Source organism: Protopterus annectens, chromosome 9.part0, assembly GCF_019279795.1.
Source record: "Protopterus annectens isolate FY-2018-M chromosome 9.part0, PAN1.0, whole genome shotgun sequence".
In the NCBI taxonomy this organism is placed as follows: domain Eukaryota; kingdom Metazoa; phylum Chordata; order Ceratodontiformes; family Protopteridae; genus Protopterus; species Protopterus annectens.
Genome location: NC_056743.1, coordinates 954833122 through 954847553, shown reverse-complemented (window position 1 = coordinate 954847553; position 14432 = coordinate 954833122). Strand labels below are relative to the sequence as shown.

The window sequence follows — 14432 nt, the reverse complement described above, 5'->3', positions numbered from 1 at the left end:
GTAGAATTCCTAAACTTGTTCCTTAGAGCTGTATATAATAGTCTTTAATAAATAATGTTAGTGTTCCACAGTGTTCTTTGCTTAAAAAAGTACATTTTAATTTAAGACTGACAGCATAATGAGACTTTTATGAATGTTTTAAATGTCTGCTCTTATATACATCATTTCATTGTTGTATCAAAAGAAGGACGAACTGTGAAAATGGTGTTACCTCTAAACTGCTGCAGCATTAACTGCACATCCTTCTCATGTTCTTTTTGCTGAAGAGTTAAACGCCTGTCAGCCTCTAGTGTAAGGCGCTCCAGTGCAGACTCCAATTCTCGCATTACATTACTCTGTTCATTGATCTTCATCTTCATCTCTTCACACTCCAGTTGTACCTTGTGCTCTTTCTCACGCAGTCCTACCACCTAGTCACAAAAAATGAAGAACTTGAACCAGCAAGCAAAAACTAGCTTTGGTTTGTCATTCAGAACTGCCAAAATACACTTCTTAGACTATTGGGCTATTGCTTTTTGAGAATATGTAAACAGTAATGTGACAAAGGGCATATAATGAAATAATCCCAAGCCTCAAAAGTACTGTTAGGTACGCAGCACAGCCTCTGAAAGGTGTGATGATTAAGTCTCTGTGTCAATCTCTGGGGCATCTTACTGTACTTATAACTTAGCATGTCCATTTATTATTTTCAATCGATAAAGAAAATATTCAAATATGAAAACACACACTTTTGTCCAGAATGTCAAACATGGTACCCATTTGAACATCTTGGTGGCTTCATTAAGATAATGAACAGTGCATAGAACACAGTTCTATTAAGAAAGAAGCCATTTTCCTTGCACTCCAAATCAATAGCAGATCTATTTTCTGAAAGGAAGAATATCGCACTGCATTTTCACAATGATGGAAAGATGAAAGCTTTCATCTAAACAAGCCCACAAATAATTTAGCATACTTTACTGTAAACTTCATGGGGTACTGAAGCAGTATGGCGCTTCTCTATGACCAGTGAATATTAGTTTGGTTTCTTTAATTTTTATCCTACTATCTGCATTCGTCCACTTTTAATACATGGGATACGAATACAGGTATCCAAAATATTGCCAGTTTCTCTGTCAGAATGCTACTGTCTGAACATACTGCGCATACAATGTCAAAGGCATGACAACAGAAAATATGAACTCACAGACTGGCTTATCTGAAATATAAAGCACTCCAGGTATTAGTGAGGTTACACGTGTTAGTGCATCCCTTGGGAGGCAGCACAAAGTACTGCAGACAGCTACATGGTCATAAGCTGCAGTGCTATGTAATCACTTGTCATATGAAAGAAAATGGCAAGAAAGGGCACACAGAAAGAAGGTAAATGGGAAGAGCAAGCAGAGGGTGACACAAAAGGCCAGTATATAACAATGTGCAGGCTGTGGGTAAGGAAACCAGGGTAAGAAAGGGGGTAAGATTAAATATTGTGCTAGGTTAGATAAACGGCAGCACACACAAACAGAGATGGAAGTGCACACACTAGGAGAGAAAGACATGGAATGGACACAGACAGACAGTAGACAAGTGGTGATGGTAAGGGTTAGACAATGTACATGGCATGGGATGTGACACAAAGAAAGGCAGCACACATGGTTGGGAGTAGGATGAAATATAAGCAGCAGCATGCCAGCTACTTTGTTTGGCCAGAGGACCATCAAAGGGATCCGTCACCACGAGATGGCTTAGGGTGGCCAGTGGTATAGTTCACAACCTCTCCTAGTGGTCCCACATAAGGGCTGGCCAGGTGAACCAATCAGCAATTTACTCCAAGATGCTATCAATCTGTTTCATATACTTATACAATGTTTTCTCCATTGAAGCCTCCGCCACGTTTTCCAGCTGTAGATAGGCCATCTCAGATAATGCAAGTGAGCTACATCCTAGTGCAGGACCAGCCCCCCCCCCACACACACACAGACACACACACACATGAAGCATTCCAAAGCCTCATTACCCTCATGCTCTTCAGTCATAGCCTCAGCAGAGGCAGGACTCAGTGAAGTCACCTGTTGAGCAAATCTATTATCTGGACCTGCAGTGAGGAGTTATAATGGGGCATTTTCCATAAATTAAATCTATCCCAACAATGGGCTAAAAATACTTAAAACATGTTATCACTTGTGAGTGGAAGTATCCGTAGCTGGCCACAAGCCCCTTCTGCCTCCCATATCCTGTAGTAGGCAACATGATTAAGCTCATATTCTGCTTGTGCAAGAAGACTATGAAAAGCATTTATACAAGATATAAAGAAACATTAATATAAAGTATTATAATGTATACATATATACAAGTGTGTTACTAATGTATTTACATAGAGTTAAAGCCAGTTGTAGCAAATATCCAGCAGTATATTTACATATGTTTAGAAATTACATATACGGGTACATAGTAGAAAGTACTAGCTGTATTGTGTTGCAACAATTAGCCACTGTCATGATAGCAAGGTATACTTTTACTCAGTTTGCAGGAACTGCTTAAGTTCTTTTTGAAAAATTCTAGCATTTAACAATTTTGTATGTCGATGCATAAAGAATTCCACATATGAGGTTTAATTCTAGAGAAGTTGTTTTCTCCACTGGTAAGTAAGACTCTAGGCTGGACAAGTGTGATTGTGACTTCTTGGCGGTTTCTAAGGGAGTAGCTTGTTTCCATAATTTAGAGCATTATTTTGAGGGAGGAAAACAGCCTTGTGTTAGGATTTTAATGATCAGAGTACTTTGTAAAAATGTGTCTCTGTTACTAATAGGTAGTCAGTGAGTATTTTTATATAGTTTGCAATAGTGACAATTTAGGTCAGCAAGTAGTGTTTTATTACTGATAATTAGTAGTTGTTTGTGTGGAACCCAGCCACTGGGGATGCACAAGCCAGTGCATTTTTTTGTGCCGGTCCCAAGCCCAGATAAATGGTGAGGGTTGCGTCAGGAAGGGCATCCGGCGTAAAACTTCGCCAAATCATTCATGCGGACAGCAGTAAACATTTACATACTGGATCGGTCGAGGCCTGGGTTAACAATGCCTGCCACCAGTACTGTTAGCCAACAGGGTGCTGGCGGAAATTGGGCTACTGTTGGCCGAAGGAAGAGAAGAGGGGGAAGGCATGGCCGAAGACAGGAAGACAGGAGAAAGGCTAGGACTGTGGTAGTGAGGGTCGGAACTTTGAATGTTGGCAGTATGACTGGTACAAGGTGAGAGCTAGCTGATATGATGGACAGAAGGAAGGTTGGTATATTGTGTGTGCAATAGACCAGATGGAAGGGGAGTAAGGCTAGGTGTATCAGAGGTGGGTTTAAATTGTTTTATCATGGTGTGGATGGGAGTTATCCTGAAGGAACAGTATGCTAAGAGTGTTTTGGAGGTGAAAAGAGTGTCGAATAGAGTGAGGTTTATGAAGCTGGAAATTGATGGTGTAATGATGAATGTTGTTAGTGCATATGCTCCGCAAGTTGGGTGTGTGATGGATGAGAAAGAAAAATTTTGGAGTGAGTTGGATGAAGTGGTGATGACTGTACCCAAGGGTGAGAGAGTGTTAGTGAAGGGAACAGAGGGGATGAGGAAGTGATGGGTAGGTATGGTGTTAAGCAAAGGAATGCAGAAAGTCAGATGGTAGTGGATTTTGCAAAAAGGATGGACATGGCTTTAGTGAATACGTATTTTAACAAGAGGGAGGAGCATAGGGTGACATGCAACAGTAGAGGAAGATGCACACAGGTGGATTATATCTTATGTAGGAAGGCCAATTTGAAGGAGATTGGAGACTGTAAAGTGGTGACCGGGGAAAGTGTAGTTAGGCAGCATAGGATGGTGGTTTGTAGGATGATGCTGGTGATCAAGAAGAGGAGAAGGAGTGTAAGGGCAGCACCAAGGATCAAATGGTGGAAATTGAAATAGGGTAACTGTGAGGTGGAGTTCAGGGAAGAGTTAAGGCAGGCACTGGGTGGCAGTGAAGAGTTACCAAATAGCTGGGTAACTACAGCAGAGCTGGTAAGAGAGACGGCTAGAAAGGTGCTTGGTATGACATCTGGACAGAGGAAGGACGACAAGGAGACATGGCGGTGGAATGAGGAAGTACAGGAGAGTATACAGAGAAAGAGGTTGGCAAAGAAATGGGACTGTCAGAGAGATGAAGAAAGTAGACAGGAGTATAAGGAGATGAGGTGCAAGGCAAAGAGAAAGGTGGCGAAGGCTAAGGATAAGGCATATGAAGAGTTGTATGAAAGGTTGGATACTAAGGAGGCTGGAAAAGGATCTGTACCGATTGGCTAGACAGAGGGACCGAGCTAGGAAAGATGTGCAGCAGGTAAAGATGATAAAGGATAATGAGGGAAACATACTCACAAGCGAGGAGAGTGTGTTGAGCAGATGGAAAGAGTACTTTGAGGGGTTGATGAATGAAGAGAATGAAAGGGAGAGAAGGTTGGATGATGTAGAGATAGTGAATTATGAAGTGCAATGGATTAGCAAGGAGCGAGTAAGGATAGCTATGAAGAGGATGAAGAATGGAAAGGCTGTTGGTCCAGATGACATACCTGTGGGAGCATGGAGGTTTTTAGGTGAAATGGCAGTGGAGTTTCTAACCAGATTGTTTAATGAAATCTTGGAAAGTGAGAGGATGCCTGAGGAATGGAGAAAAAGTGTTTTGGTACCGATTTTTACGAATAAGGGTGATGTGCAGAGCTGTAGTAACTACAGATGGATTAAACTGATCAGTCACAGCATGAAGTTATGAGAAAGAGTAGTGGAAGCTAGGTTAAGAAGGAACGTGATGATTAGTGATCAGCAGTATGGTTTCATGCCGGGAAAGAGCACTACAGATGCGATGTTTGCTCTGAGAGTGTTGATGGAGAAGTACAGAGAAGGTCAGAAGGAGTTGCATTGTGCATTTGTAGACTTAAAGCTGGTAAGAGAGACGGCTAGAAAGGTGCTTGGTATGACATCTGGACAAAGTAGTGAAAGCTAGGTTAAGAAGGGAGGAGATAATTAGTGATCAGCAGTATGGTTTCATGCCAGGAAAGAGCACTACAGATGCGATGTTTGCTCTAAGAGTGTTGATGGAGAAGTACAGAGAAGGTCAGAAGGAGTTGCATTTGTGTCTTTGTGGCTTTAGAGAAAGCATATGACAGGGTGCCTAGAGAGGAGTTGTGGTATTGTATGAGGAAGTCGGGAGTGTCAGAGAAGTATGTAAGAGTGGTACAGGATATGTACGAGGGTAGTGTGACAGCGGTGAGGTCTGCGGTAGGAGTGTCGGATGCGTTTAAGGTGGAGGTGGGATTACATCAAGGATCAGCTCTGAGCCCTTTCTTATTTGCAATGGTGATGGACAGGTTGACAGACGAGATAAGACAGGAGTCCCCATGGGCTATGATGTTTGCAAATTACATTGTGATCTGGAGTGAGAGTAGGGAACAGGTGGAGGAGACCCTGGAGAGATGGAAATATGCTCTAAAGAGAACAGGAATGAAGGTCAGCAGGACTAAGACAGAATATATGTGTGTGAAAGAGAGGGAGGAAAGAGGAATGGTCAGGATGTAAGGAATAGAGGTGGCGAAGGTGGATAAGTTTAAATACTTGGGACCAATAGTTCAGAGTAATGGTAGGTGTGGAAGAGAGGTGAAGAACAGAGTACAGGCAGGATGAAGTGGCTGGAGAAGAGTGTCAGGAGTGATTTGTGACAGACGAGTTCCAGTAAGAGTGAAAGGGAAGGTCTACAAGAGGGTAGTGAGACCAGCTATGTTATATGGGTTGGAGACAGTGGCACTGACAAAAAGGCAGGAGTTAGAGCTGGATGTGGCAGAGTTAAAGATGTTAAGATTTGCACTGGGTGTGACGAGGGTGGACAGGATTTGGAATAAGTATATTAGAGGGTCAGCCCAGGTTGGCAGGTTTGGAGACAAAGCCAGAGAGGCAAGATTACGTTGGTTTGGACATGTGCTGAGGAGGGATGTTGAGTATATGGGGATAAAGATGCTAAGGATGAAGCTACCAGGTAACAGGAAAAGAGGAAGTCCTAAGATAAGGTTTATGAATGTGGTGAGAGAGGACATGCAGGTGGTTGGTGTGACAGAGCAAGATGCAGAGGACAGGAAGAAATGGAAACAGATGATCTGCTGTGGCGATCCCTAACGGGAACAGCTGAAAGAAGATGATGATGAGTAGTTGTTTGTGTGGATCAGCTTATATAGGTCAGTGAATTTAAATTGTGTAGCCTTCTGAAGGAATTGATATGTCTGTCTAGCTTCAAGTAGAAGTATATCATATATCTAGCTTCAAGTAGAAGTATAACAGCAACAGTTATTCCACTCCACAAAGGTGGAGCCACAATAGACCCTGCTAACTATCGCCCTATAAGCCTGACTAGCTTGGTCTGCAAGGCTGTGGAGCGCATCATCATGGAACTCATTAACAGAGACATTGGGAACCTTCAAACACTGGACCCTACCCAGTTTGGCTTTGTTAAGGGCAGATCATGCCTCCTAAACCTGGTGGACTTCTTTGAGACAGTTACCAAGGCTATAGTCGAGGGAAAGGTGGTACACACAGCCTACCTAGACCTCGCTAAGGCCTTCAACACCATTCCTCATTCTGGTATTATAGACAAGCTCACCAGCTTGAACATAAACCCCTACGTCACAAGATGGGTTGCCAACTGGCTCACAGACAGAACCCACATGGTGAAAGTTGCGGGAGCTAGGTCCGTCTCTAAACCAGTTACAAGTGGTGTTCCCCAGGGCTCAGTCCTAGGACCCCTCCTGTTAGGCATATACTTCTCAGAGGTGCAGGCAAGCACAGGAGAACTATGGCTGACCAAATTCGCAGACGACTGCAAACTAGGGGCTATAATTGACTCGCCGGCAGATATCCTCCAAAAGGGTCTCACTGAGACAGATACCTGGTGTCAAAATCATGGCCTCAAGCTAAATGCCAAAAAGTGCATAGTCATCCCCTTTGGAAAAAACAAAGTACCCAAAAACTACCACATAGGTGGTAGTCCCCTAAATACGGAAGACGTAATAAGGGATCTGGGGACCCAAGTAGATCGTAATCTCAACTTTGATAATCACATTGCAAAAGTGGTTAGAAAATCCTTCTACATGGCCCACCTAATCACAAAAGGGTTCGCATCCAGATAAAAAGAGGTCATTGTGCCCCTCTACTCATCAGACCCATCTTAGAGTACAACGCCCCATTTGGGATGTACCTTACAAGACACCTGCAACAGCTGGAAAGACCACAGAAGTACCTCACCAAGAGGATCAATGGCCTCAAACAGATGCCCTAGGCAGCTCGACTGAAGAAACTCCAGTTGTACTTGGTTGCATACCGCCTACTCAGAGGTGATCTCTGCCTGACATACAAGGCCATGTCCAACCCAGAATTGATGGACATTCTCCACCTACAGAAAACCTTATCACCTCAAGCCACATGCTCTAGGGATCTAAACCTCACCACAACAATAAATAGGACGTGCTGGAGGGATAGATTCCTGTCCCAGAGACTTCCCATGCTTTGGAACAAGATCCCAATTAACATTAGGCAGAGCTCCTTGCTAACACTCTTCAAAAGAAACCTTGACGAGTGGATGGGAAACAGAAAGTTTACCTCGGGGATCACTTCAGTGGCTCTGCTGGACAGAGGCACAGGGAACTAATCTAAGGGGTGTTGAAAGCCAACACATTCTGGCTAGGCTTATAAACGCCTTCGGGCAGATAGCCTAGTACCCACCTATGAACCTATCATCTGAATACATAATTATGTTATGGTTGGGTAGATCTAAAGTGATATCATTAATGAAGAGCAAGAATAAGGTCTTTGCATATGCTAGAGTAAATGGTATCAGTAGCTAATAGTAAAGGAAGCATTTCCAAAACCATACTGTTGATCAAAGAGTTGTTCATAACTTTTCATATGTTTAAACAGTTCCTGGTATATTAACTTTTTGAATATTTAGTGGTGGTGTCAGATGTTTCAGACAGGTCTGTAGTCTTTAACATTACATGAGGACTGGACTTTAGGTACAGAAATAATGACTGTACGATTGAATGACAGAGGGACTACACCTGCTGTGAGGGACAGATTAAAGATATGTATAAGGGGTTTTGCAATTCTTTCTACTGATAGTTTTTGGAAAGAGTACAGTAAACTGACTTTGGTTGCTAGTGTATTAAGTTTAGACAACAGGGATTAATTTTGTTTTTCAATTATGGCAGTGAAGTGAAAAGTTGTCAAACATACATCTAGTGGGTAAATTTGGGGGGAGCAGTGTTATTGTGGAAAGGGATGTGGGAAAAAAGAGTTGGTAATCTCATCTATAATGAAGAAAAGAAGGTTCAGATAATCACTATTTAAGGAATCTAGGTTTTGTGTTTGTCTAGTGGTAAGAATAAATGAATCAGTAATATTGCCTGTAAACTGTTTTATATCTTTTCAGAAAGATTTTGGCTTGGATGTTAAGGTTTTTTGCTTTTGTCTTTAGTATATTGCTTTGACACTGTTGATGTCTATTCTGTTAGATGTTCTTAATATCAAGGATTGCTGATGTACGCTGTGGCTGGAGGGGGGTCTTCTTTTCAGTGTTTTCATGCACTATTTCCTTAATTTTTATGTTTAATAGAATTTGTTAGACAACGGCAAGTCTGTCCTCTGAGCCGTCACCTTGTTTTGTGGAAGAGGATTCCTGGATATTAGAGAGGATACTGAACAAGTAAGAAAGTGAGTGTTAGATTTGACTGTAAAGTGTGGTCCAGTCAATGTTACTCTCTGGGCCTCAACATCCAAGTAGTTAAGCAGTATTTTTTTTCTTTTGAGGAAAAGTTCTCCCTTATATTGCAACTGGTGGAAATCTTTTAATTTTGAATGACCACTCAAACAGTACTGAAGAATCTGAATGTTTGAAAATCTACGTTTTATATTTATTATAACAAGCTCAAGTACTGTATGGTTATTAGTTTGCATGTTACATCTTTTGGGTTAGTTTATTATTTTCTCAAGATTTGGAGTATTAAGGCTTCAAATTAGTTTTGGGGTATCTGGACCAGTAGGAATCAGACTGAAGTTAGCTAAAATAATTACTTTAGTATTTAATTTTGTAGAGAACATGCGGAACAGAATATATTAAATAGTAGTGATGAAAGAGGGTGATGGTATATATACATTTATGCAGAGTTTCAGGTGGTTACTTATGATAATGTGGCTAAGTATCCAGTTACTTTCATCATCCAGTGAAACTATGGTGGTATGATGTAAGGTTTTAATTGGGGGGGTGCTTGATGAGTAGCATGACCCTTCTCAATTTCTATAGCCAGGTCTGATATTATGAAGTATGGAATACTTATCATTAATGAATAATGAATGACAGAAGTCACATTTTGTCCAAGTTTCAGCAATGGCAACAAGGTGAGGCTTCTGAGAATGTCCCTGTGCTTCTAGCTGGGTCCATTTGCTGTTGATGCGACACAGATTGATGCTTGCTATTTCAGGGGTTTATTATTGCATATGAAGTGTGAGAGGGAGAAAGTGCAGAACTCTCACAAAAGAAATAGCATAAGGAACCAAGTGAAGTGAGGCTGTCATTTAGTACATCATCCTTAAAACTAGCACAGCAGGGGGGGAAGACATAAGCATGTGTTTGAAAATCATGGATCTCAGAAATAACAGTTTGTCCTCAGAAAATCTGACAATCTGCAGTCTGGTGATCAGATGACATCCTATGAGCACTGGCATTTGTAAATGTTCCGCCTGTGATTTTAGGTGCACATCTCTTCCTGCAAAGAAGAAAGTATAGCTTGCATTGTGACCATCTGGAATTTTGTATTTTTTACATAATTATTTAGGCTGCATAAATCAATGTCTGTTGTTAGTCTAGGTTGTCTTGCAGAGTTGCAGTGGAGACATTAATCTTTGCCACTTAGTATCCATATTTTCAAATTTATGCTCAGATTTTCATAACTGAGACACCAAAATGTTACTGAGGTATATGGTGTGAAACACCAATGTGAAAAACAGTATAATTCACTGTCAATGCTGGTTTATATCACACTGTACTGGAATTATTACTAGCTATTTGCTAGTAATTATGAAAATAAGCAATATTTCCATATGTACTTAAAACTTCAAAAAAAAAAAAAGAAAACGAGTGATTTACAAACTGTTGCATGACATTAAGTTAAACCTTAGATGTTTTTGAAGAAAACTGTGTTCAATATTTACACTTGAGATGATATCCACTATTATTTGTTTTGCTAATTATACAATTAAGCATGTTTTCATATTTCTGTAAATATCTCAATAAACATGCCCTTACAGAGGAATTTCTTGTTGTCATGAAAGCTTATGTCCGGGTGACACGAATGTTCTACCAATATATGTCCAAACTGTGCACTTTACAAGATATGAAAAATTGTTAATGAACGTTTACAAAAAATGTAATTTGGGATTTGTGTGCATTATAATACATTACAGTATTTATGGAAAAGACTATGAATGCACCAACTATTATCACTGTAAATAAATTTTCTTACTAATAACATTGCTATCTTCACAGTTTCAATAGCTTTTATTGTTCATAAAATATTTACATTTGCTTATCTTATGCTTTTTAAGTTTATTTTTCAGAGAATGCAAGATGTGTGTGTAGGCTGCAAGAGGTGTGATATTCCACACCACATAGGTGTTAATGAGTTAAGCTGCATGCCACTCTGTTAATGTTATAATGGGTCTGCTGAGCTATGACTTCAGCAATTAGGCAAATGAACTTTCCAAATAATGCTTATTACTAATCTGATAAACTTGCATGGACTTTCCTACTGCAATGTTATTCTCAACTTAATAATAAGTAAAAATCCATTAATCGACAGAAATTATTACTCTGCTTCCACCAATTATTCCTGTTGATCTTCCAGAATTAATTGTCATCCTTTATGCTGATGATATATGCAGATCTCCCCTCTCCCACTCAACATCAAAACAAGTAAGCATGTCCCAAGCTTCCATCTGGCTAAAGATAAAAAGAATACTCCTAAACACCAAAAGGACAAAATTTATGATATTCAGAACCAAACCCAAGCTCGCAAAGTGCCCAACAACTGACATCTATTTCTCCATAAAATAACCCAGATTGATACCACCAAACAGTTCTGCTACCTAGGAATCTGAACAGATCAACATCTTAACTTCCAAAACCACATACAAGTAACCAAAGCAAAAATCAGCTCGCAGCTATTCTGGCCAAATAACCCCCCCCCCCCAAAAAAAAAAGATGGACGGTGTTTGGTAAAGGTGTGCTTCTTTCAAAAGATGAGTACGGGCCACCCCTTGTAACATCAATCTCCACAAAAAAAAAAAAAAAACAAGGTTTTGCCCACAACATTTGCAGATTTATTACACTCTCTCTGAAGACACATCATCATTGACAAGTTCTGGCCAAAGCTCACTGGCTGCCCATTTCTCATAAGATACAACTTTTTTTCTAGATTCCTTACTACAAAACCTATCAACCTCCAACCCTCCCTTCTTTGCAATTGTTTATTTCCATATACCTCAGACTGCAACACCTGATCTCTTCCCCCGATGATAACCTCCCTCCAAAAATCTTGATTAAAGCTGCACTAGTCAGGCAACAGCTTCTACAAACTAAGACCACAAGTGTGGGAATCCCTTACCTCCTCTCCTAAAATAATATTCTTCTTTTAAAGTATTCAGAAAGGAACTGACGGACTACTTCTTCAAAGACACATCTTGCATCTGTAACACAATGGGAACAATTACCTTTCTACTCTCCCATTTCATTTGTTAGCCACACATATACTGCACTGGTTGGATAGACATACCCTCTTTAAACAAATATCCAAGGACTTAAATATGTTTATAACCTCTCTGAACAGAGCCCTACCATACTCATGTTTTAGTTTAAAAAGACATTTTTTTATAAACTGTAACAACAGTTGTTACAGTTTATTCCATTAACACCTAACTGGTGTGGAATGTCACACCTCTAGCAGCCTATATTCATTGTGCATTCCAGACCATTTTCTGAAAAATAAACTTAAAAGGCATAAAATAAACACAAGTAAACATTTTGTATAGTATAAAAAGTATTCAAACTGTACAAATAGCACCATTATCAGTACAAAAAAAGAAGTTATGTCTTACTATAACATTCCATCTGTGTTGTTGATCTTCACTAATCCTTGACTGTGGGCTCAGTTCCGAGCCTAAGAATTGACCTTGGCCATTATTCCAGCTTGTGCCTTCCAAAACTCTCGAGCTAAGCTCTACCCATAAATTACCTCAGATTGAGTTTGCAAACTCTAATGACAAACAAGAAATAATAGATAAGAGACCATATCTGTGTCCCTAGATTCTTTGGGAATATTCGATCCACCAAGAGTTTTAAAGGCCGGGGGGAAGGAGGAAGGGAATATCAAGGATTAGTGAAGATTGACAACACAGATGGGACATTATGGTAAGGCATAACTTCTTTATCTGATGTTGTCAAGCTTCACATAATCCTTGACTGTGGGACAGCTACCTGAATCTTGGGAGGTCTCAGGGAAGAATATTCCTTTGCACCATCGAGCCGAATTATATATGTCCCCTAGAGACGTGGTCCAATTTGTAATGCATAATAAAAGCACGTGGAGATGTCCATGTTGCTGCTGCACAAATATCATCTAAAGAAGCTCTGGTATTAAAAACTGCAGATGCTGCTATAGCTCTCATTGAATGTGCTTTTACAGGACCTGGTCAATACAGTCCTTAAGCCACTTCTCCACTGTAACTTTAGATACTGGACTGCCTAAAGAGACTGAAGAAAAGGCAATAAATAGCTGGTCGGATTTTCTAATATCCTTTGTTTTGTGAAGGTAAAAATGAAATTGTCTGTGTACATCTAGTAAATGTTGACAGTATTCCCCTTTATTGGAAAAATTGGGAAAAAAAGACTGGGGATGTAATGTCTCACTGATATTTGACTCAGAAACAACCTTTGGTAGGAAGGAGGGATTTGTCTAGAGGGAGACTCTGTCCTTATGAAGGATTAAGTAGGGGGGTTTGCAGGACAAGGCTTGTATTTCCAATATTCTCCTGGTAGAAGTGATAGCTATTAAAAATAAGTTTTTTCAGGACAAGAATTTTAAGTCACAACTTGCTGAAGGTTCAAAAGGGGGAGAAATAAGAGACTAAAGTCTCAAATTCAAATCCTATAGGAGCAGAGGGTTCTTTATATGGAGGTCTGTGCATTAAGGTTCCTTTCAAAAAGGCTATACAAAGTTTATGTGACATAAGTGATGAAACCATTGAAATCAATATGGAAGTTAGCTATCACAGCAAGATGCACCCGAATCGTAGAGGCTGGTGAGCCTGATGAGCCTGTCTCATAGAGTAAGGCTAAGAAGTCTAAAACTTTGTCTACAAGTGCAGGATATGGGTCAAGATTACATTCTATCGACCAGTTAGCAAACTTTAGCCACTTGTTATGGTACAATTTTCTAGTAGAAGGTTTGTGGTGAGCCAGAATGATGCATTGGACTGGGGAGGTGAGGGAGGGATGCCTGGCAGTCATGGGAATTGGAGAAGCCATGCAGTGAGCTTGAGATGTTTTAGATTCAGATGAACCAGTCCCTCTGGGTGGGACAATAGGTCTGGAGCTGAGTCCAGTAGCCAGGGTTTCCAAAGCAGATGAGGCCATAGGAAGGGAAACCAGACCTGTCAAAGTCAGAATGTGGCAATTAGAATTATTCTGTTCTTCAAACTTTTGGCTTTCTTTAGAAACTGCCATATTAGTGGAATCAGGGGAAATGTGTACAATAGACCAGTGGGGACCAATCGTGAAGGACAGCGTCTCTGGGTGACTGCCCCGGGGGGGGGGGGGTTAGGGTAAAGTAACTGCTATTCAGAGTGGATGGGAACAGGTTTCAGCAAGGTTGGCCCCAGTGGTGGAATATCTTGTATGCCACCACTGGACTGAGAGACCACTTGTGGACATGTGAATGGTTCTGACAATTTGTCAGCAGTCACATTGGAGCTCCCCGGAATGTGCGCTGCTGTCAGAAAGCAGTTGGAGGAAATCACCCATTGCCAAACTCTGAGCGCATCTCAACAAAGAGAGTAAGATTTGGTCCCCCCTTGTTTGTTGATGTACCAGACTATTGGCATATTGCTTGTTTGTATTGCAATTGTTCCCAAGGGGAGAGTATCTTGAAATGTCTGCAATGCTAACAGCACCACCCTCATCTTTAGAACACTGATATGCAAGTTGGCCTCCAACTGGGACCAAGTGCCTTAGACTGTCTTTCCCAGATAATGCCCCCCCCCCCACCTTGTGGGATGTGTTCATGGTCACTATGTGTTGGGGTTGAGGAGGAACAAAGGGCTGGCCCCGACAATATTTCGCTGGA

At 40.8% G+C, this 14432-nt stretch overlaps 1 protein-coding gene across 1 annotated transcript in view; it reads right to left on the bottom strand.

The window, feature by feature from the left end:
* Nucleotides 1-14432, bottom strand: part of KIF27 (kinesin family member 27) — a 1524306-nt gene that overhangs the window by 300133 nt on the left and 1209741 nt on the right. The window contains exon 16 of the mRNA XM_044083686.1: nucleotides 212-410. Within this exon, the coding sequence (XP_043939621.1) occupies nucleotides 212-410 (199 nt within the window). The remainder of the gene's footprint in view (nucleotides 1-211; nucleotides 411-14432) is intronic.